General features: G+C 45.3%; 7 protein-coding genes and 1 non-coding gene across 8 annotated transcripts; 3 read left to right on the top strand and 5 right to left on the bottom strand.

Annotated features, from left to right (window-relative positions):
- Nucleotides 1-274: 274 nt before the first annotated feature.
- BYT42DRAFT_587815 (uncharacterized protein) lies at nt 275-1742 on the bottom strand. The gene is made up of 3 exons (XM_051570202.1): nt 779-1742; nt 679-695; nt 275-606 (listed from the first exon to the last, which is right to left on the bottom strand). The coding sequence occupies exons 1-3, from the start codon at nt 1670-1672 to the stop codon at nt 384-386; spliced, it is 1134 nt and encodes a 377-aa protein (XP_051418888.1). The 5' UTR covers nt 1673-1742; the 3' UTR covers nt 275-383.
- A 755-nt stretch (nt 1743-2497) lies between these two features.
- Nucleotides 2498-3482, bottom strand: BYT42DRAFT_540281 (60S ribosomal protein L34-B; the record flags this gene model as incomplete). Its single annotated transcript, XM_051565541.1, has 3 exons — nt 2498-3122; nt 3202-3281; nt 3404-3482. 3 exons carry the CDS (start codon nt 3480-3482, stop codon nt 2943-2945), a joined length of 339 nt encoding a protein of 112 aa, XP_051418887.1. The 3' UTR covers nt 2498-2942.
- Nucleotides 3483-4234: 752 nt separating this feature from the next.
- Nucleotides 4235-5384, bottom strand: BYT42DRAFT_504969 (aspartic peptidase domain-containing protein; the record flags this gene model as incomplete). Its single annotated transcript, XM_051564997.1, has 3 exons — nt 4235-4321; nt 4407-4699; nt 4778-5384. Coding segments are annotated over 3 exons (987 nt in total), but the record flags the coding sequence as incomplete, so codon positions are not given.
- A 492-nt stretch (nt 5385-5876) lies between these two features.
- Nucleotides 5877-7109, bottom strand: BYT42DRAFT_142676 (uncharacterized protein). Its single transcript, XM_051562246.1, has 4 exons — nt 7094-7109; nt 6519-7027; nt 6381-6448; nt 5877-6313 (listed from the first exon to the last, which is right to left on the bottom strand). Exons 2-4 carry the CDS (start codon nt 6821-6823, stop codon nt 6132-6134), a joined length of 555 nt encoding a protein of 184 aa, XP_051418885.1. The 5' UTR covers nt 6824-7027; nt 7094-7109; the 3' UTR covers nt 5877-6131.
- Nucleotides 7110-8259: 1150 nt separating this feature from the next.
- On the top strand, nt 8260-8646 carry BYT42DRAFT_466590 (STE like transcription factor-domain-containing protein; the record flags this gene model as incomplete). The annotated part of the gene is made up of 1 exon (XM_051563517.1): nt 8260-8646. A coding segment is annotated over one exon (387 nt), but the record flags the coding sequence as incomplete, so codon positions are not given.
- Nucleotides 8647-10505: 1859 nt separating this feature from the next.
- Nucleotides 10506-11960, top strand: BYT42DRAFT_618268 (uncharacterized protein; the record flags this gene model as incomplete). Its single annotated transcript, XM_051572264.1, has 2 exons — nt 10506-10667; nt 10725-11960. 2 exons carry the CDS (start codon nt 10506-10508, stop codon nt 11958-11960), a joined length of 1398 nt encoding a protein of 465 aa, XP_051418883.1.
- A 980-nt stretch (nt 11961-12940) lies between these two features.
- On the bottom strand, nt 12941-13012 carry BYT42DRAFT_t145. The gene has a single exon. It is a non-coding gene; the product is annotated as a tRNA-Gln (tRNA).
- A 10458-nt stretch (nt 13013-23470) lies between these two features.
- BYT42DRAFT_587793 (uncharacterized protein) lies at nt 23471-23816 on the top strand. Its single transcript, XM_051570201.1, has one exon. It carries the CDS (start codon nt 23568-23570, stop codon nt 23745-23747), a length of 180 nt encoding a protein of 59 aa, XP_051418882.1. The 5' UTR covers nt 23471-23567; the 3' UTR covers nt 23748-23816.
- Nucleotides 23817-26751: the final 2935 nt, after the last annotated feature.

Genomic DNA, 26751 nt, shown 5'->3' with positions numbered 1-26751 from the left:
CTACTGCGTTTGGTGCAATACGCCGATCAAACTTGTGTATGCAAAGCCTAGGATTTGAATATCGTTTGTGAAACCGCAAAGTGACAGCTTATTCAAACGTGGTCCATACCTTACAAAGACTTAAAACTCATGGCAAAGTGCCGGAACAGATCCGCTGAAGTGGACCTTTAAGATGTCCAAACATGATCCAGGGGCAAGACGGCTCATGATTCATCCAGAGCGATTATCACAATATGCCTTGATTAAAAAGTTATTGCTAATTATGATTTAACTTGTCATCATCTTTGACTGTCTTGTTCAATATCCTTTATGTTTCTTTGTAAAATTGCAATTATTTTTATACTTCTCGAACTCCAATGGTTGATTTGTGCAATAAAGGGTATCTAACGCGCTATTCTGTTGTACAGACGCATTTTAACAATGGCCCAGCTAATTACAAGTAAGCATACGACACTGGCCATGATCCCGATTTCAAATGCTCTTCGGAAACAGATGGTGCCTTGGCATACATCAACACCTTGTCGCTTAGCTTGACGATCGTACAAAGCACCAAACAAGATATTGAAAGACTGGCTTCCAATCGCCGGTGCAAACAACAGCCAACCCCTACATCGATACAATGCATGGGTCAGTATGGACTTGGAACCTTTGCATCCATCCACTGATTGTATTACTTACCAGTTACGAGCAAAGACCTACGCCAAGCAAAAGAAAACAAAAACAGACCAAGAACGAAAATTAACCAACATGACCATCAAAAGGTTGTGCAGAGACTTACATCGGTACCAAATTCAGAGGTTGTAGCGGGTGCGACACCAAAGACGATGCCATAAACGACGGCCACAGAAATGGTGCAGGGAAGAAGGGTTTCGGGGGTGGTAACACCAGTCACGAGATAGAATAAACTAGCAGTTAACCCCACAAGGGCGGCCCAAAAGACCCAAATACGATGAACGCCGAATTTGGACTTTAGAATGTCACTGAGGGTACCAAAGCCGGCACGGGAAGCACAGTTGGCAATGCTAAAGGTGGAGACGTGGATGTTTCGGAGATGTTGGGCATTGGAGGTAGCGACGGCGGAGGGAAGCGCTAATAAAATCGGACCAATGCTGGCGAGGTAAACATAACCAAGACCCAAACCAATGAACAATGTGACAAACAATGCAAAGCCGACTGGATGAGTGAAAAAATCGAGGCCGCTCAAACACGGCTCGTCTCTCTCCGCTTCCTCGTCCTTATTTCGATGTTGTGGTTGGATGGAATTGCCGATCATCGGCGTATCATCACTGTGTAACAAGGGCGCGGTCTCGACAACGGATGGTGTCTTTCCAAAATCTAAGGGCCCCAAGAAGAATGAACCGAGCAACATGCCTCCTGCCATGGCAAAAGCGAAGAAGACGAGGAACAGATACATTTGATGCTCATCATCGCCTTGCTCATCTTTGAAGAAGTGGTCGTTGATTTGCGAATACACGAGACCGCAAAGACCGATCGAAGCACTGGTGATGCCCATGCTCATACCTCGATGGGTTCGGAAGTTATGAGCCTGATTAAAAAGAAAAGGACGGGATGCGTTCACGATTAACAAACATGAATGATAGCAAGGACCAAATAAAATGCATGCTGCATGTATGACAAGTATAAATAGATAAAAAAAGAAACGAGGCAACATAATAAAGAAGCCAATCAAAAAGCGCAGAAAATCGAAAACGATCGACTTTTTTTTTTTTTTTTTTTTTTTTTTACCTGAGAGTCGAGAGTGCAGAGGTAGGCAGCGGCTCCTGCAAATCCCGTGCAGACAAGATACAGGGCACAAAGCGCAAAGGATGAGGGCAATCGTCCAGCATAGGTCTGTGCGAGCAAGAATTGGCCCATGAAAGCGAACAAAGCTGACAAACGGAGCGTGCTATAAGAGAATAGATACATGCGTCAGTTTCATTCCATTCAAATCGAGCATTAGGGTTCTCTCACAGAGAACCTCGAGGAAAAAAAAGGACTAGCAAGTGTCTATATGTTTTTCATACGTCGCAATACCCAAATGTTCAATCATTGCCGAACACACAGGTCCTGAAAAGGAGACGCCAACGAAACAAGCAGTGCTGACAAGACTGTTCTCGAGGGCTGACCAGTGAAATTTGGTCGTTAAAGCTGTCCCCACAATCGGATACACATATTGAGGTCCACAAACGTTGGCACAGATTAAAGCGACGAGAAACGAGACTGAAAGATTGTAAGAGGTGGCCGGTCGTGGTATCATTTTCTAGTCGGGGGAATATGTGTAGGTGGGTGTCCTGAGGAATAAAACAAATGAAAGTGAGAGTAAGAGGGGGAATCAGACAGGATAAGAAAGAAAAAGCTAAGGGCGAGATAAATGAGAAACTAGGGAAAAGATGAACGAATTGAATGACAAGAGAGATTGAAATAGATCGATGAAAAATTGAAGACCGCTTTTGTGGGGGGGAGGGGAATTCCCGTTTTTTATATTTCTCCAAAAGATGATGACATTACCATAAATGGCATATTCCCTATAGAAAACGACCGTTCCCGATTGGTCGAAATGAAAAAGGAAAAATCCACCACACTATGGGCCAGGCCCAATTTATAAAACAGATCACCCACCAGATTCAAACACCACCACCACCACCACCAAAAGGGACTTCACATGTCCCATCACGTCGGCTTTTTCCTGACCAGCATTCACCGCAACAGAAAGTCCACGATTGTACTGCCCGTAGAAAAAAGAAAACATGCCATTTGCACCACGTGCCTGCGCGTCAAAACTTGGGTTTCGGCCTGGTTGGGACTTGTGTGTGTTTTCTTCTTTTTTTTTTTTATTTGATGAAATCCACGTGGAAACCGCCATTACATACAGCACACACCATATTTATCGTCATCGAAACTTGTAACATGATAGTAAATCAAAAATGCCTAGACCTTTTTTTTTACTTCTTTTGAGTTTGAGCCTTCAAGACACGCTTGACAATCTTTTGTTCTTCAATCAAGAAAGCACGGACAATGCGGTTTCTGACGCAGTGAGCGCAACGAGAACCACCATAGGCACGGCTGACGTTCTTCTGGGTCTTGGACACAGTGGCGAATTCACGGGCACGCAATGCCTTGAGCTAAAATGACACAGTTGCAAAATCCACCGTTAAACATCTATCCAAGTTTCAAGAAAATCATTCATAACTCGCCACTTACACCAGCGAGGGCGTCACCGCAATCACCGCAACGAGGAGCCTTGACGGGCTTCTTCTCGTACTGGTAGACGAGTCTGGCACCTGTTTGTTCGTAAAACATGAAACAAAAATTGGGCGTTAATCATCCATCGTTTTTTCTTTTGGTTCCATGTCGTCGTGGAAATAAGTCCAATGAAAATCCGAACAAGGAAGCTTTTACGTACCGGGAGTCTTCACAACTCGGACACGGTTGGAGCGAGTGTTGTAAGAAAGGCGGCGTCTGTAGGTGAGTCTCTGGGCCATGGCTTTAATTCTATCAATGGATAAAGAAGATGCGAATCCCTTTTAGTTCTCATCCGTCTTTTGGCTCGATGAAGAAAAAAAAAAAGAAAGTTCATCCATTCGTATCCCTCGATGTCATCCATTGCCGTTCATTCATCCATCCAGCGCAGGATGCATCGATACGGTGGTGATCTTGCTAATTAAAAAGAGGGGGAATATAATAGGTGATGGTCATACCTCCAGACTACAGAAGGGTGAGCAGGAAAGGGAGGGGGCAACGAGAGGATGGATGGCGTTCATCCATACACTCTGTCTGTGGGCCCGGACCATCAACCGAACATTCGCCCCGTGTCGGAGTTTCAACTAGGACGAGAGGAACAATTCCGGACTCTCTCAGATTTGGTTTTCGCCCAAATGCAGTGATGGCTCTCTCTCTTGTCAAGAAAGACCAGCTGATGTTGTGCATCCCTGATGTTTCACATGAATAATATGAACGATGGTCCTGTGTGAAGCGAAAATGACTGATTATTGATCCCAGCTGAGCGATTCTTATTTTATTTTTATTTATTTTCTTATTTTTTTTGCAGACACAGAAATTTCAAGAAGGCATAATTTGGTTCTTTCATTCGTTAGAAACCGTAACATGGCATAAAACATCATCGACAGCATAACAATAAGTACATGATGTAATAAAAAAAAAAGATCAATAAAAAGCAAATAACAAAGTCATGTATGAAATGAAAAAATGAAAGAGACACAAAATGAAAGTGGAATTACATAAAATCGTATGCATCCATGCCTAAAGTGGCATCCTTGTTCGCTTCTGCAAATCCAATACGACGGTTACCCAGATCAAACACCTGACACGGAAACATTCATCGATGTGAGCTACCTTGAACCATCCATGCCGTATGCACAACACAGGCATTTTTTTTTATACTTTACCGTGTAAAAGTTTTTCATAAACACGTCCCCGAGAACCCATGTGTCCGGTTGATCAAAGTATTTTCCAGAGATACCGGATAGGCACATGGAACTGCGAGCGTTGTAAGGTAGAAGCACATATTCTTCCGCCGGAATTACCAGATCAACTCCGCCAATGTTAAACACGAGAGGTGGCAATGTATCCTTGAGGTCGCATGGAATCGACCATGTGGTGTCGCCGTTATATTTAGATCCCGGAATGCGACTGTGAATGGCTTCAGCATCACTAGGCGTAGCAATGATCAATGTGGTTCCTAATAGGTTGTATGTCAGTTTTTTTTTATTCTTGGCCAAACGGGCGATTCAAGGGATTAGCGTGCCAGACCACTTACCGCTGTCGATGATCACTTTACGGGTTTTCCATTCATCGGAACCAAACGTGAAGGAGTCCAGGTGCACCATCCAGAAAGTGTCATCAATCACGTTGCTAAAGGTTAGGTTGCCTGAGTACCGTGAGGTATCGATACCACCAAAATCAATTTCTCCGCCAGCAGGTTGGGTATAAAAAGAAAAAAGGGAGGCGTCCACCAGGTTCTGTTGTATCATGGAATAAAACGGAGGCTGTTGTCGCAAATCACTTAAATTGGCCAACCCCAAGCCAAAGATCCCATCAAAAGGCGTGGTCAAGAAATCCGTCGATAGTTCGGTCGCCAGTGCCACGGCCTGGTTTTGGATCTCAAGACCGGCGACCTGCACCGTATCACGAGCGCCATGAACACGCACCTTGCCCGTGCCGTAATGAATATCGATCAAATCACTGTTCAATTTTTCTTCCCGGAAACTAACAGAAGCTTGACTTTGAAATTGTTGATGATCCCGGCATATCCAATCCGTCGTACAATTAGCTGACACCACCCAAAGATCGGAACTTCCCGTATCGAACACTACATTGAATGACTGAGGCGGTTCCCCGAGCGTGATGGCCCCAAAATATCCTGAAGAAAAAGTCACTCTATGAACAAGAAACGTGCACTTTTGAGCAGAACGTACCGCTTCCGTGCCGATAACCGGTCAAGACTTCTTTATTTAACCAACGGGGTTCAAGCGATGATGCGCGTCGTTTGGTATGGTGAATTTGGATATGTTTTCGCAAAGGTACTTTGAACCTTTTCTCCACGGGAATGCCTTGGATATATGATACACATAGCACCGCCAACAACGCAATTGAAAATAACATACAATTAGCACAAATGAAGTCAAGCCAAGACACGGCAAAAGAACAGAGATCGTCGGAAAACCTTCGCTGACATTTTATGATTTGGGGAAATTTTTATTTGACGCCATAACTACAAAGACCATGTTTGCTGTTAGGACATCGCTATGATATAAATGATGTAATATGAATCCTATCTTGATGATCAAATGTACAATAGTTTTACTCTCGATTCATCGGGATCAACTGTTTACGTATGCCTGAAACCATGAATTCGACCTTCTTGGGAAAGAAAAAAAAAGTCCGTAACCGTCCAACCCGGCATTTGTCCCTTGCGAGATTTTGCAGAAAAGAAATTCACAGTTGTATATACAGTTTCGGTTGGATTTCAAATGATGCTACATCTCATGAAAGCAACTCTAAAATTACCCGGCATCGGAGACGACATGCATTATCCCAGAACAAGATCATGAAATCGAAAAAAAGCGTAAAGCGATAGGGTATGTTGTTGGCGGCTTGCTAGTGAATTGCTCTTAGGTGACACGGAATACGGGAGACACTTGATGGAAATAAAACCCAATGCCGAGTCGATATTCTCCCACCGGAATATCTTCGTCCACCGTCCATTGGTAAGAATAGTTTGAAAATGATAGAGTTCGTTCAATGTGATGAAGATAGCGAGTTTGGTGGGTCGCATTTGCAGGTAACAAACCAGCTAAACAGGAATCATCGTCAACTGAAACAGTTCTTTCTTTTTCAATATAATGGCTACGACCACTTGCCTATTGTGTGAGAGGTGCGTGCACTTGCATATCCATAAAGCGGAAATTTGGTTCCCGCACTAAGCTCCCTGTGAAAGAAAAGGGAACAAATCGATGAGGACTATAGTCTGTAAAGTGCATCCTGTTTGTGATGGTTACCATGTTACTGTTACAGTTTCACCTCGATGAATCAGTTGATCTCGCAGAGGTCTCGTGATGGTAAACGGAGGATGGGGCTCATGAAGATAAGCTTGAGCACGGTGACAGTAGATGCCCAATAGTAGTAACAGGACGAGATGGTAATGCCAAAGTAGGGAAAGCATGAGGCAATCGACGGAAGAAGCAATAAAACGAGGAACAATGAGGAAATCGGAAATGAAATGCCCTGGAACAGCGACGAAAATATTTTTAACTTCAAAAATTTGGGATTCATAGGAAAAGCATATATGACTTGCATAATACATTGAGAGACCAAAGTTTTCGTAGACTCGTTTGCTACTGTCAGAGAATGCATGCACGTCGAAATACGGTTTAATAAGTCTGTTAAGCGAGCAACGCCTGCATGCCCCCGGAAATCAATACATCAAGAGTGCAGAATGATATATCGGGCAAATTTAAGGAGCTATTTACTTGAAATGCCAGACGTGGAGTGATAGAGTTCATTAAAACTAGTCGTCAATGGTCTTGCTTTGAGAGAAAAATTCATGTAGAATATGGCCAGAAATTGACTGTACCTGCAAATACCAGGTCATGCTGTCATGACCAATGACGAGATTCAGTATCATCGGTCAAAAACCACATTTTTATCATTCTTGCATTGGGATCTTCTGGAATGGGTATGCAAAAGGAAGCAGAACAACTTTCCAAGGTTGTGTTCTGAGGAAATGTGTCGTCGACGCCCATTGAGATTGCTGCTCCTTGACAGCGCTTGGATTTGAAGCACACTGGAAACGCTTCAGCTAGAATAGGAGATGGCCGAGAGCCGTCGCGATCCTGCAAATTGTTTAATCTATCGTAGGGTATGTCGAAAATTTGCGAAAACCAATAGCCAGCTTCTAGCCAGCCACCTCACTTCTATGGGAAAAGTTTTGCGGATTGCTTTGCCTGACAAGTCCAAATTTGGTCGCACTCCGTATTCATATCAACAACGCTCCAACGTGAAAAAAGAGAAGAAAAAAAAATGTGGCGCTAACTTGTGGCACCGAAACGACGTCCTGATTTTTTTCAAGCAGGGCTCTTGAAAGGGAATGGCTTACTAGTATCTGCTCGTAGAAACCGCCGTGGTCATGGTGCGTCGTAGTGAGGCGTTCTCTGTTTTGGGTCACGAATTACTGGTCCGGTGGCAACGGCGGTTGGAGTCACCTGCATTCCCTAAAGAGCAACGGATGGGGCGGCAGGGAAGCTCTTTTTGTAAAATGTTTTTCGAAAACTCCTTACACCGGCTGCAGTGTGCATTTTTTCCGTTTTCAAATCTGTTTCAGTAGGGATTTTATCATACCTCTTTGTTTTCTTCTTCCTTGTTTACCTTCTTTTTTTTTCCTCTCATTCTTTTTTCTCTGCCTTGCTTTATTTCCACTTTTAGAGAAAGCTCACATTTATATAAATCGCGCCCACCATTTTTGTTTGCTGTCCTCATAGTTTTTCCATCTATCATCGAAAAAGTCAAGCATGTGTCTGTCACCACTGGCGTATGATGACTGTTCATAGTTCGAATTCCGCTCTTCATTCAACGGGGTCTACTCACTTGAAACCACAGACAACGCCCCCTTTGGTCTCTTTAACCACTCCTTCCAACGACAATATCAACGACCGTCTTGCCGAAATCGAGAAACTTCGGCACTTTTTCGCCACCGCCACCAATCACTGGGATCCAAATACCGCCGTCAAATCGTATGTCCTACCCACGGGGGAAAGTGTGTCCTGTGTCTTGTGGAATGACTTGTTCCATATCACAGGCACCGATATCGTCCGTTCTCTCCATTACCGATTTCACGCTTTCGGTCGACCTATTTGCAACATGAAGAAATTCGAAGAAGGGATATTCAGCGACTTGCGTAATCTGAAACCAGGCACCGATGCCTGCTTGGAGGACCCGAAATCCGAATTCTTAGAGATGCTGTACAAAAACAATTGCATTCGGACGCAGAAAAAGCAAAAAGTGTTTTATTGGTTTTCCGTTCCACATGACCTTCTATTTTTGGATGCACTGGAGCGTGATATCAAGCGAGAGAAAGTCCATGCTGACCCAACCAGCATCGCTGTTGCTGAACCGGCCACCTCCCTCTCCCTGACTGCTACCCAAGAAGCCTTTGATCGACTGCGCAAGTCCATGTCCATTCCGTTTTCTTCACTCTCATCATCTGAACAACCAACTGGGCTTGACTCGCGCTTTAAGTCGTGTATGAACGTTATTTCTGCAACGCATAATTTTTGAAAATCTTTTTGTAACCCATACTTGTACCCATCTGTAATCATGAAAAAAAAAAAACCTTGCAAAAAGAAAACAAATAAGCACACTTATTCGCAATCCATGTATCCCCAATAAATTGTATCTTGGCATTCCGAACCTCCATTCTTCCAAACAAGTCTTGTACTTTGAACAGGTCACTGCATCCAGCAATTGTTTTTGTTTCCATTGTGAGGGGCATAATTGCATGGAAATCCTAGGTAATGAAAGACAGGTGAGCGCGACTGGCTAAACTTTTTTAAAGTCCAATTCGCATTGCAAATGTCTATGTATGGCGGCAGGCGATCCCCTAACTGCTGCATGTGATGATAGCCAACATTGCGATTATCTCTGAGCAAGGTTCATTATGGCCTGGCAGCAAATTTACAATGTCTACTTTTTTTAAGATACATAAAGGTTTGGTATACTGATTGCAATGCCGCTGCATTAAAAAGAGTATATTTTTGTTGAAAGATTGATTGAAGCCTTGCCATAACACTTGTTCCCGGTCGAGAATACAAATAGTTTCTTTGTTGTAAAAATACAGACGAGGTTTCCTTCTGCTTTTCCAACGTTCATAAGTGCTTATTTCTTTCGGATGATTCGTCTTGTGTATACTCCTGTTCAAAAGTCACCGTAGGAATTTCAAAATTTCTTAATTTCCCCCCCCCCCAAAAAAAAATGCAATGATATGTTTCGATGGGACAGCGTCCATAATATAAGACCATCCGAACAACTCCAAAATTTATTGATCAGATATTCGATAACCTGTAAATGAATAAAGGTATAACAAACAGTATTTAATACGACGTTTGACCGCCTTCTTTCTCTATTACGGCAAGCGGCACCTATTGGGCATCTAATCACTACGGGGCTTGCAGGCATCCTTCCTTTCTTTCTGGTCCCGTCCTGGTGAAGATGTCTTTTTGCTGTTGGCCCCCGTCACGAAGGTTTTTCGTTTTTTTTTTTCCGTTGTCCGCGTTGTTTGCCTGTCCCCTCGGCGTTGCTTCTGTTCCTTCCGGAGAACTTTTTTTGGCCTGACATTGTCTCCCGCTTGTGTCCTTTTCCGCGTGGTCGGGCTTTTTTTTTCTCTGGCGTTCTCCTGTGTCCCTTTGGTTGGACGTCTGGTTTTTTTTGGGGGGGTTTCCTTTGGTTGTCCCTGAGTGTTTCTTTATTTTTCCTCGCCTCTCCTGGGCGGTTATCGCCGTCCTCCCCAGGATGCGGACTTCTGGGAGCGGGCGACCTCTTCCCAGAGGTTACGGTAAGTTTTTCAATAAAGTAAGAAAGCTGTATAAAATATAATTTTACTGACGACTCTTGCTTTCTTTGTTTTCTTTTGTCTTCTCTCCCTAATCTGGTCATTTTCCAACTCGCGAATTAATTATCTTTTACTTGTCTATGTTTGATTTACTTTCATCGTTTGATGTTTATGCTTTTTTATGGCTTTTTCTTGTATTGCCATTTCTCTTTTTTTTGTCTGTATCATTATTATTTTTTGTAATTTTCAAATTCCTACGGTGACTTTTGAAATAAACAGTAGAATATTTATTTCGCGTGCAATTTCCATAGCACAAAAGATGACATGAAAGGCGGAATCCAAAAATGACTCGCGGTGAATGGTCGATCTCATCCGCTTGAATGCAGCTGAACAATTTTCAGAGACAGCCCTTTCTTGCTTTCAGCGACCCGAATTAAAAACCATGCTTCCTTCCGATGCCCATCTTCCACAGGTCCAGTCTTTCAATCTCAATGACGACTGTCTGGAAGCCGTCTTCAAGTATTGTGGTGGTTGCCCCTGGATTCTGTGTCAATTGAGTCAAGTGAATCGCAAATGGCACGAGATTGCTAGACGTCCTTCCGTGGTAATGTCGATGCTCCTCAAGTCACAGCAGCAAATCTCATCGTCTCACACTTTCTAGTGGCGATACCTTGTGCTCGATAAATGGAGCTTATATATCTACTATAAGCGCCTCTTAGTCTCGCCTCACTGGCACCAGCAAATCCTTGCAGTGGATACATTGGTTATTCGCAAATCCTATGAAACGAGACATGGTCATCTGTCCGCACTTCCTTTACAGCGTATTGCCAAGTTGAGCCGCCTTGTGACGAAGAATTTGTGCCTGTACGAGATCCTGAGGATTTTGAAACAATTGGGCGGTTGCCAACGTCTTCGTGCCCTGGATTGGACCAATATAGAGACATGGTGCCACAGCCAACAATTCACATTTGATCTATTCAATGACTTTGATCAACTCCAACATTTACGTATACGCTTTCAAAAGGATGGAGCCAATGGATTTGCCCCTTTCTGTGCACGCACATCTATTCCACGGACTTTACCCGCCAACTTATCCGATCTATGTATTACTTGTGTCCGCGATCTCGAACACGTAGAACAACGAAGTATATTGGAGAGTTTAGACAGTTTATATCTTCGACTCAACGAAATATACAACGATGACGATATGGACGATTTCAGACAACGGGAGCGGGACCTCATCGCACGGTGGCAAGACATCGAACAAGCGCTGCTTATCAAATACAGCTATGCGGCCTCCTTGCCGGCATTGCAACATTTCGAAATAGGGTTCTGTTACGCATGGACCGCGGCTGTCTGGCGCCAGGTCTTGCTTACAATGGCCCAGAATACATCCATTTTCCATCTCGGGCTCTATGGTTGGGACCAGCTAATGCGCTTACAAGGAACAGCACTCCGATGCAGTGAGATGGAACAGATAAGAATCGAGGCGGAGCAATCTATAGCCGAATGTTTTCTCGAAATGGCCCCACGCTTGAGATATCTGGAATTAATCGATTTCTCTATCGGGCTCGGCCTACTCCAAACCGCACATCACTTGACAGCTCTGCAACATGTCCACATACGTTATTCATCGTCTTTCAAAAAGAATCTTCGCGATTCCAATGACCCATATCCCATCACGGGACCACTGATCGATTTTATTACTATCCTATTTTGCAAGAACGAAAACGCCTCTATACGCGAACAGCGTCGAAATTGCTCCATTATCATCACCGTGGATGGAGAATTGCAGAACAACTGGGAAAATGACTCATGCTTCTTTCCAAAATCGTTGTTGGGAACAATACGATCCGCAATTGACGATACTGTTGTCCTTAAATTCAATGTGATCTAAAATTCAATGTAACCTAATGTTGTAACACTTTCCGTTCCCATATACAAGTTGTATGTTTCCTCATGTCTGAATAATGGGCAATGCTGCATGCTTGTCAAAGTTCTGGTCAACACATAGAGAATTGTCCATACTCTTGATAAAATTTGTTTGTTGAACTCCCTACTGTAATTTTACAAACAATCAACTTAAAAGCTTCCAGTATGCTCTCTAATTTTCTTTTCCCATGTGGTTTTCCCTTCGTACTCTTTTCTCATCAATTCAGGGCGAGCAATAATCCGAAACAAACGCGTGTTCATACACTCATAATAACATAAAATACTTTACTTTGTTTTCGTAAACAATTACAATTGACGTCGCAATTTGGGAACATTGCCAGATTTCAGTACTCCTTTAGAGTTCAGTTTAAATCTGTCGTTTATTGGTTTTTTTTTTTTTTAAAAAAAAAAAATTTCTGCCATAAGATGGTCATATTTATATTTTCTACAAAGATACATTTCTCTATGTCTACCATCTCCAGGAGGTTCTCGCAGACTTCCTGCAAATCTTCCAGAATTATTCCGAAACAGACAAATCAAGAAGTATTCCCGGACCACCTTAACGCTGAACGGATTTGGCCTATATTTCTTCCGTTTTCCAGGCAATACATTTGGTATGCCCGTTCATCCATCGGTCCTTTATACTTTCTCGAAGGTTCCTCCAGACATCGAGCGGACGAGCCAATGCGCTGTCCTCCGTATTTGCTAAACTTTGGTATAGCAAATCTAATCGGCGCAAAAGAAGAATCGGCGTAACTGACAACATACGTTAGTCTTTCTCTGTCAGTAAACAAATGGCATAAGCACCGAGCCAGTTATTTCGTCACTGACACTAAAATGATGCCGTCATTTCAAAAAATGATCAACAATATTTTTTACTGTTTCCACTGTTGATGAACACCGAAAAAAAAAAATTCGAACGCTGAGGAGAAATGGAAAAAAAAGAGGTCGTGCCGAGGATCGAACTCGGATTAGTGGATTCAAAGTCCACTGTGATAACCATTACACTACACAACCGAGACATTGTCGAGGTCGCGCGCGTATCTTCTTTGTTCTTTTATAGTTTTTTCTTTCGCCGAAAACAGCAATTTTTACTAGTAACATTCCGCCAAGAATACCTCAAAACAGTCACCCAACCTTCCCCGAAAATACCTCTTTTTGTCCCGAGTCAAAACACCGAGTCAAACTGACAAAAAACGCAAAAAACAAAAAGCCTATCGATCCCGAACTTATCGATATCCCGCCCAAAGTTCTCGGCAAACGCCAGATTTCCGCAATTTCCGAAATTTCCGACCGCCCAGCGAATTCGCACTTTTCATTCACCGACGTTCCCTCTATCGCGAAACGACGTACCCCTAACATGACAGAGACTAAATCTGTCACTAACACCACTGCCACGCCCAACCCTTTTGATTTCGGACCTACTGGTCTACCAGTTGATCCCAACCATTTGCCGCCTGCCCTGAATACATTTCTTGAAATGTTCAACTCCCGCTTTGCTTCCCTGGAAAAACTTTTTCAGGAGGAACGTGCTCGTGCCACCCGTCTTGAGCAAGCCAACGTTGAGTTACTGCAGCAAAATGCTGCTCTGCTTCAACAACTGCTCAGCTTGAAAACAACACCAGCCCAACCAAAGCCCGCTCCCAAGTCCAAGCAGTCTACACAGACACCTACTTCCCCGATCCCAGCGCATCTAACAACCGCCGCTTCTAAGCATGCGCCTAAACCCACTACTGAGGCAAAAAAACCCACCTGGGCTGATAAAGCCAAAATCCACCGCCCTGCTACCAAGCCCAAAAACAATAAGGCTAGGCGTCCTATCACCTCTGCAACGATGCAACGGTTGTTTTCCGCCCCCACGGGCGCATCACAGTATACTTTCGTATACTTGAATTGTAAACACCGCCTCACCCACAGTGAAGTCAGAAAAAATCTGGCTACGGCCAAAGTTCAGCAATCCCGAATTTTGGATGTCCAATTCCCCGCTCGTAACATCATCGCTCTACTTGTGAACCAGGAATATAAATCGGACCTCATCACGCTACTCAACAAACAAGGTATCCAAATCAATCCGCACTTCAATATCCTCGACCCCAAGGTGATTGCCGATCCTATCCATGCCACCAAAACCAACGCCGAAAAAAGCGACCTTGCCCAATCACTTGTTGCCGATCGCCTGTTGCGGCTGGGTTCCCGGCTCCCTTACCACTTAATGCTCAGCATTCTCCGATCATTTACCCAGCCTAACTCCACTGTGCAACTCTCTGAGACCATCATCCAACGTTACCTTGATTCCCGCAAACCAGCCATAGACAGTGAACCTGTACAAACCAGTGCTGCCGACCAAAGCGACAACACCGACAACAATGACACTGCCGCCCATATCACCACTAACACCCAGTCTTCGTCAAATGATGGTCCTGAAATGGACGAATCTCAATGAGTGCTGAGCGCCTAAAAATCGCTACTTTTAATGCCGCTGGTCTTCGGACCAAACACTACGAACTTTTTCAAGAATGCACCGCTTCCCAAATCGACATAATCCTCGTTACCGAAACATTCCTATCAAAAGGAAATATCCACACCAAATGGAAACAATTCCACAACTATGGCCAGGTATCGGCTCATCGACCATTCGATGGGCTGTCCCTCTTTATCCGTCCCGACTTTCCACACCATGTTCACCTTCTGCCCATCACTGATCCTTATGTTATTTCGTGTAGGATTGGTCCCTATACCCTGCATGGCCTGTACCTCCCTCCTCGACTTTCTCTTGCAGAGGCCGAGAAAAGGTGGCGTTCCTTGGAGATTGACGATCACACTATTGTGTTTGGAGATCTGAACGTACGTCTGGGCAGTGATACTGGAGATCACCGTGCCAACGACAGAGCCCCTGCGCTACGCAACTGGATCAGTACATTGGGTTTAACCTTGTGGAACTCAGAATTGGCGTATGGCATACCCACTTTTGAAGGTCACCAAGGAGCAAGCATCATTGATTTTTTTATCTCGATGCATACAAACATTCTGGACGTGCAATTGCAAATAAGGAGTGACTTGTCACTTAGTTCCGACCACCACTTGTGTGAGCTATCCTTTGTACCTGTGCCCATACCACAGCTTCCCAGAGCAAATGCTGCCCGACGCCACTGGAAACTTCAGCGATTCCAAGATCCTGAGGTATTAGCCAGGTACGCTGACAGGCTAAAAGATCTTACGGGTGATCTTTTAGAAGGGATCTCAGTTGCGCTTTCCGAAATTGAAAACAACCATGCGTCGCGCGCTTGTAAACTGGAGGGCTTTGTGGATAAGCTCATTGAGTCTATCTATACTGCCTTGGATCAAAGCGTTGGACCATCCGATTCCCGTGATAAAACCTGGAAATGGTTTTGGAACGCCAATTTACAAGCTCTAGCCAACCGCCGTCAAGCCCTTTATCAAAGGTGGAGACGGTCTGGCAATGACTTTGAACGCCTTACAATTCGTCGCCGGTATGAGGCGGCTTGTGCCGAACTGACACAAGCGATACGAATTGCGCGACGCATCACCTGGCGACAATTTTGTCAAAAGATGGACCAAGACCCTGTGAACATGAGTAGTGCGATCAAACGGATGAGGCTTCGGCAACGTTCAAATGTGACCCTCTCATCACCAGAAGGACCACTCCATGATGCTAACCGTATGGTGACCCATCTGGAAAGTGTGTACGGCGGCTCTATCGACCTACGTTCGGAACCCTCACCAGAAATGGATGATTTCCAGGACAGTACACGAATCCCATGGACTCAGGCCACTGTTTATCAAGCGATCCGGAACTTGCCGTCCCGGAAAGCACCAGGTGTTGACCACATACGAGCAGAAATGCTCAAACCTGTGGCTGACCACATGAGCGTCATTCTCCATAAGCTTTTTCGCTTATGTTGGAGGTGGTCGTGGACCCCAAGGCAGTGGCGAACTGCACAGGTAGTCCCGATCTACAAGAATAAAGGTTCACCATCGGACCCATCCAGTTATAGGCCCATCAGTCTTACCTCGGTTTTCCGAAAGCTGTTGGAGCGTTGCCTGGTACCTGAGCTTCTCTCAACGATGCCTCAGTTAGACATTGCGCAAGGTGGTTTTCGTGCCTCTCGGGGTACTCTCGACCAAGCACTTTGTCTCGATGAACTCATGCGGCTTTATACTCGTGTCCAAGGGCAAGAGCAGTTGCCTACTCCCCCCGTGGTTGTTTTCCTCGATATTAAAGCTGCGTATGACAGTGTCAATCGCTTGATCATATGGGAACTTTTGGGACATTATGTATCCCAACGACTGCTTCGCTTACTGCGTAATCTCTTTGATGACATTGTCGTCCAAGTCATATTACAAAACGTAGCGTCCCGGGAAATTTCGCCAAAGCAAGGTGTTCTTCAGGGCAGTATTCTTTCTCCTTTTCTTTATTCTATCTTTATTGATACGTTACCCCGCTTATTGCGGTCCGTATCTTCTTTTCCACAACTTATTCGCATACCTAAGCCAGCCACTGGGCGTTCGCTCAACCTGTGCTCAAGGATGCCTTTTTCTTATTCTTCCACTCATGCGAACCCGCGTTCTCTTATTGATGAGCTGCGGTCTAACCATGATCCTTATTCTGCTCCCCATGATCCTCGCCGATCTTGGGCCCCTATTAATAGTTTGCTGTATGCGGATGACGTGGCAATTATTGGTTATCCAGTAGATGTCCATCGGATGCTTGCAGTAGCTGAAATTCATTCTTATCTGTTTGGATACCGTTGGAGTCCCACCAAGTGTGAAGTCCTCAACGCTCCGGCTGATTCTTCTTTTTTTCTTTACAATAACGAACTCCCTACTTGTACTTCTTTTAAATATCTGGGGATTCCTTTTTCTCAGTGGGGTATAGATCGTAAGGCCTTACTCGCGCACTCTAATCGCAAGACAATCGCAGCAATGCGGGCGTTGAGTGAGTCAGGTGTGCACATGTACGGCTTTGGTCTCACTGCCTCACTTCGGGCTTACAAGATTTTTGCGAGACCTATTCTCGAATATGGTTTAGCGATCTGTATCCTTTTCCGAGCTGACTTGAAGGAACTCGAGGACACCCAACGGTGTTGCCTACGGATGTGTCTCAGGCGCCCTGCTTTTTGCAAGGCAATAGGGACCGCCACTGTGGCCTCACTCGCTGCTCTCCCTTCTATGTCTTCTCGTTTTCTTATTCTACAGGCCAAATTTGTTGGTCGTGCTCATACACTCCCTGCTGATACACTCTTGCGCTGTATTATCCCGCAGCTTCAGACTCGCCGAGGGAATGCGACATGGAACAGGCTACGTCGCAACACCCTCTGGAAAGAAGTCAAGACGATCCAAGCTGAACAAGCACGTTCGTCTTCTCGGAACCAGCCATTGGACCCATTTAAAGTAGCCATCCGAAACCATCTTCAAGGGGAAATAGACAAACGTCTTGCTAGTCGCCACCCACCAGTGACGATTTCACGTGGACTTTGTCGTCCTGTATGGGACCCAATCCTGTTATTGCCGGCCACCAGCAAAGAAAGACATCGTCTTATCCGTTGGCGTATGGCCTGGCTCCCACCCACTCCTTCTGTTGCCTGCCGATGTGGTGACCCCAAAGCCCATCGTGCTCATTTTCTGGTTTGTCCGCGCACGGATTTCTTTATCCAAAGGATCCTGCAAATACTGCCATCGTCACCGCCCGACCAAGTCCATCCCATCGATTTTGCCCTTAATCAGCTCCCCCGCCGACCAAAGGTTAATCTTCGTTACTGGCAACAGCTCTGGCCGATCCTCTTGGAACTCCTCCGGGAGATCGATATTGCAACATCTGACACCGACTTTGAATCAGAACCTCCACCTGGTGAACTACTCCTTAATGCATGTGTGGCACGTCAACAGCCCACAATGCCTCATTCCAATCATTAACGTACCTCTCATCCTTTTCCTCGTCATTATCCTCCGCCCTGGCCATTAATTTGTGCGACTTTGCTCCTTACTTTTTTTACCATTTTGGATTTTTTTTCCTTTTTTCCTTCGTCGATCCTTTCCTTTTTTAGATTTTTTGCTATTTTTTTATTTTCTTTTTTTCCCCTTTTGGGGTTTAGCAACTATATCTTCCCAAAAACCCTTAAAAACACCGAGGCGGCCGAATCAGCCCTTGTGCGACTGGCCATTGCCCTCTGAATAAAATGTTTGAACTACATACACACCGAGACATTGTCGAGGTCGCGCGCGTATCTTCTTTGTTCTTTTATAGTTTTTTCTTTCGCCGAAAACAGCAATTTTTACTAGTAACATTCCGCCAAAAATACCTCAAAACAGTCACCCAACCTTCCCAGAAAATACCTCTTTTTGTCCCGAGTCAAAACACCGAGTCAAACTGACAAAAAACGCAAAAAACAAAAAGCCTATCGCTCCCGAACTTATCGATATCCCGCTCAAAGTTCTCGGCAAACGCCAGATTTCCGCAATTTCCGAAATTTCCGACCGCCCAGCGAATTCGCACTTTTCATTCACCGACGTTCCCTCTATCGCGAAACGACGTACCCCTAACATGACAGAGACTAAATCTGTCACTAACACCACTGCCACGCCCAACCCTTTTGATTTCGGACCTACTGGTCTACCAGTTGATCCCAACCATTTGCCGCCTGCCCTGAATACATTTCTTGAAATGTTCAACTCCCGCTTTGCTTCCCTGGAAAAACTTTTTCAGGAGGAACGTGCTCGTGCCATCCCGTCTTGAGCAAGCCAACGCTGAGTTACTGCAGCAAAATGCTGCTCTGCTTCAACAACTGCTCAGCTTGAAAACAACACCAGCCCAACCAAAGCCCGCTCCCAAGTCCAAGCAGTCTACACAGACACCTACTTCCCCGATCCCAGCGCATCTAACAACCGCCGCTTCTAAGCATGCGCCTAAACCCACTACTGAGGCAAAAAAACCCACCTGGGCTGATAAAGCCAAAATCCACCGCCCTGCTACCAAGCCCAAAAACAATAAGGCTAGGCGTCCTATCACCTCTGCAACGATGCAACGGTTGTTTTCCGCCCCCACGGGCGCATCACAGTATACTTTCGTATACTTGAATTGTAAACACCGCCTCACCCACAGTGAAGTCAGAAAAAATCTGGCTACGGCCAAAGTTCAGCAATCCCGAATTTTGGATGTCCAATTCCCCGCTCGTAACATCATCGCTCTACTTGTGAACCAGGAATATAAATCGGACCTCATCACGCTACTCAACAAACAAGGTATCCAAATCAATCCGCACTTCAATATCCTCGACCCCAAGGTGATTGCCGATCCTATCCATACCACCAAAACCAACGCCGAAAAAAGCGACCTTGCCCAATCACTTGTTGCCGATCGCCTGTTGCGGCTGGGTTCCCGGCTCCCTTACCACTTAATGCTCAGCATTCTCCGATCATTTACCCAGCCTAACTCCACTGTGCAACTCTCTGAGACCATCATCCAACGTTACCTTGATTCCCGCAAACCAGCCATAGACAGTGAACCTGTACAAACCAGTGCTGCCGACCAAAGCGACAACACCGACAACAATGACACTGCCGCCCATATCACCACTAACACCCAGTCTTCGTCAAATGATGGTCCTGAAATGGACGAATCTCAATGAGTGCTGAGCGCCTAAAAATCGCTACTTTTAATGCCGCTGGTCTTCGGACCAAACACTACGAACTTTTTCAAGAATGCACCGCTTCCCAAATCGACATAATCCTCGTTACCGAAACATTCCTATCAAAAGGAAATATCCACACCAAATGGAAACAATTCCACAACTATGGCCAGGTATCGGCTCATCGACCATTCGATGGGCTGTCCCTCTTTATCCGTCCTGACTTTCCACACCATGTTCACCTTCTGCCAATCACTGATCCTTATGTTATTTCGTGTAGGATTGGTCCCTATACCCTGCATGGCCTGTACCTCCCTCCTCGACTTTCTCTTGCAGAGGCCGAGAAAAGGTGGCGTTCCTTGGAGATTGACGATCACACTATTGTGTTTGGAGATCTGAACGTACGTCTGGGCAGTGATACTGGAGATCACCGTGCCAACGACAGAGCCCCTGCGCTACGCAACTGGATCAGTACATTGGGTTTAACCTTGTGGAACTCAGAATTGGCGTATGGCATACCCACTTTTGAAGGTCACCAAGGAACAAGCATCATTGATTTTTTTATCTCGATGCACACAAACATTCTGGACGTGCAATTGCAAATAAGGAGTGACTTGTCACTTAGTTCCGACCACCACTTGTGTGAGCTATCCTTTGTACCTGTGCCCATACCACAGCTTCCCAGAGCAAATGCTGCCCGACGCCACTGGAAACTTCAGCGATTCCAAGATCCTGAGGTATTAGCCAGGTACGCTGACAGGCTAAAAGATCTTACGGGTGATCTTTTAGAAGGGATCTCAGTTGCGCTTTCCGAAATTGAAAACAACCATGCGTCGCGCGCTTGTAAACTGGAGGGCTTTGTGAATAAACTCATTGAGTCTATTTACGCCGCCTTGGATCACAGCGTTGGACCATCCGATTCCCGTGATAAAACCTGGAAATGGTTTTGGAACGCCAATTTACAAGCTCTAGCCAACCGCCGTCAAGCCCTCTACCAAAGGTGGAGACGGTCTGGCCATGACTTTGAACGCCTTACAATTCGTCGCCGGTATGAGGCGGCTTGTGCCGAACTGACACAAGCGATACGAATTGCGCGACGCATCACCTGGCGACAATTTTGTCAAAAGATGGACCAAGACCCTGTGAACATGAGTAGTGCGATCAAACGGATGAGGCTTCGGCAACGTTCAAATGTGACCCTCTCATCACCAGAAGGACCACTCCATGATGCTAACCGTATGGTGACCCATCTGGAAAGTGTGTACGGCGGCTCTGTCGACCTACGTTCGGAACCCTCACCAGAAATGGATGATTTCCAGGACAGTACACGAATCCCATGGACTCAGGCCACTGTTTATCAAGCGATCCGGAACTTGCCGTCCCGGAAAGCACCAGGTATTGACCACATACGAGCAGAAATGCTCAAACCTGTGGCTGATCACATGAGCGTCATTCTCCATAAGCTTTTTCACTTATGTTGGAGGTGGTCGTGGACCCCAAGGCAGTGGCGAACTGCACAGGTAGTCCCGATCTACAAGAATAAAGGTTCACCATCGGACCCATCCAGTTATAGGCCCATCAGTCTTACCTCGGTTTTCCGAAAGCTGTTGGAGCGTTGCCTGGTACCTGAGCTTCTCTCAACGATGCCTCAGTTAGACATTGCGCAAGGTGGTTTTCGTGCCTCTCGGGGTACTCTCGACCAAGCACTTTGTCTCGATGAACTCATGCGGCTTTATACTCGTGTCCAAGGGCAAGAGCAGTTGCCTACTCCCCCGGTGGTTGTTTTCCTCGATATTAAAGCTGCATATGACAGTGTCAATCGCTTGATCATATGGGAACTTTTGGGACATTATGTATCCCAACGACTGCTTCGCTTACTGCGTAATCTCTTTGATGACATTGTCGTCCAAGTCATATTACAAAACGTAGCGTCCCGGGAAATTTCGCCAAAGCAAGGTGTTCTTCAGGGCAGTATTCTTTCTCCTTTTCTTTATTCTATCTTTATTGATACGTTACCCCGCTTATTGCGGTCCGTATCTTCTTTTCCACAACTTATTCGCATACCTAAGCCAGCCACTGGGCGTTCGCTCAACCTGTGCTCAAGGATGCCTTTTTCTTATTCTTCCACTCATGCGAACCCGCGTTCTCTTATTGATGAGCTGCGGTCTAACCATGATCCTTATTCTGCTCCCCATGATCCTCGCCGATCTTGGGCCCCCATTAATAGTTTGCTGTATGCAGATGATGTGGCAATTATTGGTTATCCAGTAGATGTCCATCGGATGCTTGCAGTAGCTGAAATTCATTCTTATCTGTTTGGATACCGTTGGAGTCCCACCAAGTGTGAAGTCCTCAACGCTCCGGCTGATTCTTCTTTTTTTCTTTACAACAACGAACTCCCTGCTTGTACTTCTTTTAAATATTTGGGGATTCCTTTTTCTCAGTGGGGTATAGATCGTAAGTCCTTACTCGCGCACTCTAATCGCAAGACAATCGCAGCAATGCGGGCGTTGAGTGAGTCAGGTGTGCACATGTATGGCTTTGGTCTCACTGCCTCACTTCGGGCTTACAAGATTTTTGCGAGACCTATTCTCGAATATGGTTTAGCGATCTGTATCCTTTTCCGAGCTGACTTGAAGGAACTCGAGGACACCCAACGGTGTTGCCTACGGATGTGTCTCAGGCGCCCTGCTTTTTGCAAGGCAATAGGGACCGCCACTGTGGCCTCACTCGCTGCTCTCCCTTCTATGTCTTCTCGTTTTCTTATTCTACAGGCCAAATTTGTTGGTCGTGCTCATACACTCCCTGCTGATACACTCTTGCGCTGTATTATCCCGCAGCTTCAGACTCGCCGAGGGAACGCGACATGGAACAGGCTACGTCGCAACACCCTCTGGAAAGAAGTCAAGACGATCCAAGCTGAACAAGCACGTTCGTCTTCTCGGAACCAGCCATTGGATCCATTTAAAGTAGCCATCCGAAACCATCTTCAAGGGGAAATAGACAAACGTCTTGCTAGTCGCCACCCACCAGTGACGATTTCACGTGGACTTTGTCGTCCTGTATGGGACCCAATCCTGTTATTGCCGGCCACCAGCAAAGAAAGACATCGTCTTATCCGTTGGCGTATGGCCTGGCTCCCACCCACTCCTTCTGTTGCCTGCCGATGTGGTGAGCCCAAAGCCCATCGTGCTCATTTTCTGGTTTGTCCGCGCACGGATTTCTTTATCCAAAGGATCCTGCAAATACTGCCATCGTCACCGCCCGACCAAGTCCATCCCATCGATTTTACCCTTAATCAGCTCCCCCGCCGACCAAAGGTTAATCTCCGTTACTGGCAACAGCTCTGGCCGATCCTCTTGGAACTTCTCCGGGAGATCGATATTGCAACATCCGACACCGACTTTGAATCAGAACCTCCACCTGGTGAACTACTCCTTAATGCATGTGTGGCACGTCAACAGCCCACATTGCCTCATTCCAATCATTAGCGTACCTCTCATCCTTTTTCCTCGTCATTATCCTCCGCCCTGGCCATTAATTTGTGCGACTTCACTCCTTACTTTTTTTACCATTTTGGTTTTTTTTCCCTTTTTCCTTCGTCGATCCTTTCCTTTTTTAGATATTTTTTATTTTTTTATTTTCTTTTTTTCCCTTTTGGGGTTTGCCAGCTATATCTTCCAATAACCCGTAAAAACGCCGAGGCGGCTGAATCAGCCCTAGTGCGGCTGGCCATTGTCTTCTGAATAAAACGTTTGAACTACACTACACAACCCTTTTTGGGTGGAAAACCAAATTTGTATAAGCCTAGGCAAACTGCCGTTTTCGGATTTCCCTTGTTCTGTTTATTTTCTGTGGTTGCCTGAATTCTTCGGTCTTCTCCCTTCCTTTTGGTGTTTCTCCCGTGGTGCTATGATGCTTGGGCGATGAATTATCGATCGATTTGTCAGTTCCTTCTTTTCGGAAGCGGAGTGGGAATTGGAACTCCCGTTCGGTTTTTCGTGAAGTCCGTTTACGATCTGAAATTATCATGGTCATTACGCGTTCTGACGATGAATCAAACCATGATCAGTTCTACTGTTCTTACATATTATGTAATCCCTTAGCTAGGAAACTATAGTATGGTTAAAAATATTCAAATGTCTTTTAGAAATTTCTGTATCATTATCTTTTTGAGCTTTGTCTTTTGAACTCTTATTCTTTGGAATACATCCTTTCGAAGATATACTTTGGACTAACGCCTACTTTTTTTTTTTGGAAGTTCCTTTGGAATAGTCTGATAGGTTTTACAGTCGGCTATCACCCTATTCAGGATTTACAGTAACAGGAAGTTAGTATTCGGAGGAAGAACCATGGAAGTTCTGAAGCTAATCCTCTCCGTTCTGAATATTCTTTCTTTGGGCACTCTCGCATCAATTTGGTTACCACTCTCCCACCACCTTTCACGTGAGAATCTTACATTCATAAGTATAATGAGTCTGGCAAAGTGCGGGCTCGAACTTGATCTTTCGTCCGGTTTTGTGATGGGCATGTGGGCCGGATTTTCAGAATCTGGAATGGAAAAAATTGGCGGCATACGGGCAACTTTGGAGTTTTTGCGAACGACGGAAGCTTTGACGCGAAACTTCTTTGTTTTCATGGCTTGAGAAGGACGAAGTAAGCCTTTCTTGACGCAATTCGTGCCAATCTGCGTAAAAAAATATTGTGCTGTTTTTAACTTAAGCGGTAGCGTATTTGATACAGAGCTTTTGTGAGAATGCTATACAATCATCTTGACAACTCGATGTATTTTGCCCATTAAGCAAGCACTTTCTTGGTGAATCGACATTTCATACTAATTTAACGCACAAGGTATAACTTGGTCAAAAGAAAGGAGTTCATGCAATTGTTACAGGACCTGTGAGTAAGGTAAAGGCAACCTTTATTTTTGGTGGGCGATCAATGCGTAATAGTCAGTGTGGGGTATTGGGATCGAGCCTCCGAAGTCTTTGTTGCTGTCTGAGGTAAAACCCTCACCACTTACAAAAAGTCAACAAAACAAAGATCAATGGGTTATAGCATAACAGGAACAATGACCGAGCTTTTTGAAAAGCTGCTCTTGATGAAATGGACAAGTGTCTAGAAATGATTTAATTTCCTGCATGAAAATGCTGGGATTTCTTTTTCATTTCCATTGATCAGTAACCAGTTTTTTTTTTATTAAGCGCGAGTTGTCAGCCTTCTCATGTCAAATTCATCCTATCCTTGTGTTCACCCCCTACAAAAAGCATTCCCATCCGCATTCCAATTACTTCATGGAGGCATCTTGTGAACAAACAAGTCAAGAGGACCCTCCGGAAACTGATATGGAATGTAGGGCTACCAACAGCCCTTTTCACTTTGAAAACCAACTGAGCCTATCCTTTTTGACACCTCTCAATTTTCTTTGTTTTACGGCCCTCATCCAAGATTTCCTTCCGACTGCCAACCATCTGGTTATGTACTGGTTAATCCCAAAAGTAATAACGGGTAAATTCCACCCTTAGACTTTATCACAGCTTCAGCCTGCGCAGACATACTCACACTATACCTGCGGCAGGCCTCAAACAGAACAAGTTTCCCACTTTACTTCCACGCAATCCCACAGTTCGTAGACCCCTTTAGCCTGGCAATCGTAAGCATTCAATTTCAGCTTGAGGTGGTGCCAGATGTGCTCAACCGGGTTAAGATCCGGCGATTGAGCAGGCCAAGGCAAAGCACAAAACTGCTGCCCATCCTGGTACTTCTTTGTATACTTGATGGTATGCTTCGGGTCATGGTCTTGCTGGAAGATCATGACATCCTTCATCCAAGGCGAATTGGTTGATGGTGTTCCGCAAATTGTTCTTCAAGATATGGACGTAGTCCCCCTTCTTCAAGATGCCATCGAAAAAAAGGTATTCTCTTCCCTCAAAACCTTCGAAAGCACTTGCAAAGCCGCGGTATACCCACACCACAAAGGTTGCAGGATCCCGACGACACAACCATAAGGTCTACACCTTTCGTGTGTAAAGTCCGGAAGCCTACATGATTTGATCGAACACGGTCGTTACTCAGCGAGCGTTGCACACTATGCCGACATAAAATATTGGAGAATGAGCCATGTGCAACAGACCGCAGTCTCGATGGCCCAACTGGAACCGTCGATCAGGTTGACGTGGAGTCAATGACCCAACAAAGTGACAGCCGTTTCCCCACCCAACTTGGGGAAAAGGTCCTCAAGCGCACGACTGGGACAACACGACATTACTGAGCTATTGGATCCGCAGTCATAGTCTGTTTTTCGCCTCAAGTTCACGGTGCTCATCTTATGGCGCAGCAACTTGATGTCACAAGCTCGCTTTCCAAGTTACAATGTTCGATCTTGGAGCATAAATGGAAGCTTTCCCTGGAAGACCACGAGCATCATGCGATGGCATTGAATCATTTTACTCCTGTCGCCTGGTCATTACCCAGAAAATTTGTTGCCGCATTTCAGTGAAGAAGACCTCAGAGCAACCATCAACAAAATATGAGTTGATGTTTGTAATGGACTGGAACAAGGCTGCAAGGCGAGAGCGGACGGGACAAGAAAGCAGGCAGGAACGGGAAGGTGTTACGTGTTTAAAGCCCACCTCGAGCGAGCTGAAAATTCGGATATGGAAATGCAGAAGAGCATTGAAGCGCGAAGCTCGAAGGAAGGAGACACGTCAGAACAGTATCGGTACTAGCGGCTACGACAAAGCGATCGCGAAACTTTTGGAGCTGGGCATCTCCCAAACGAACGGAAATTGACCAAAGGCATCATTGAGTTGATCAAAAACTTGCCATGTGCGTCGATTGCAGAGGAGATCAATGAATCCGAGCTTATCAGGCGATATATCTATCCAACTTTTAAATGGGCTGTTCGATAGTCCTGATGAGGGCATGTTCCTTCGTTGGACAAACGATATAGCCCTGGAAAGTCGCAGGAATGACAGCTTATGGACATGTCGACCGGATTTATGTCTAGCAAGGTTGAAAGGCACGAAATGGTCGACCAGCCACGGTTACGGCGAGGTGAAATCAGCAATTCAAGAAACCATTTTGGTGTGCCGAGATCTTGGTTCTCGT

This window comes from Radiomyces spectabilis (assembly GCF_025331425.1).
Source record: "Radiomyces spectabilis strain NRRL 2753 chromosome Unknown BYT42scaffold_16, whole genome shotgun sequence".
Lineage (NCBI taxonomy): Eukaryota > Fungi > Mucoromycota > Mucoromycetes > Mucorales > Radiomycetaceae > Radiomyces > Radiomyces spectabilis.
The sequence above is the reverse complement of the archived record's forward strand: the minus strand, read 5'-3'. Positions and strand labels throughout refer to the sequence as shown.

What these genes read in the sequence shown, in the direction of transcription:
- BYT42DRAFT_587793 (XM_051570201.1), top strand. Translation starts at nt 23,568, where the DNA reads ATGAATTATCGATCGATTTGTCAGTTCCTTCTTTTCGGAAGCGGAGTG.
- BYT42DRAFT_587815 (XM_051570202.1), bottom strand. Translation starts at nt 1,672, where the DNA reads ATGTTGCCTCGTTTCTTTTTTTATCTATTTATACTTGTCATACATGCA.
- BYT42DRAFT_142676 (XM_051562246.1), bottom strand. Translation starts at nt 6,823, where the DNA reads ATGTATTATGCAAGTCATATATGCTTTTCCTATGAATCCCAAATTTTT. An exon ending in GAAACTGTAACAGTAACATG is followed by an intron (nt 6,449 to 6,518) that starts GTAACCATCACA and finishes TTTCTTTCACAG; the next exon opens with GGAGCTTAGTGCGGGAACCA. An exon ending in ACGCACCTCTCACACAATAG is followed by an intron (nt 6,314 to 6,380) that starts GCAAGTGGTCGT and finishes ATTCCTGTTTAG; the next exon opens with CTGGTTTGTTACCTGCAAAT.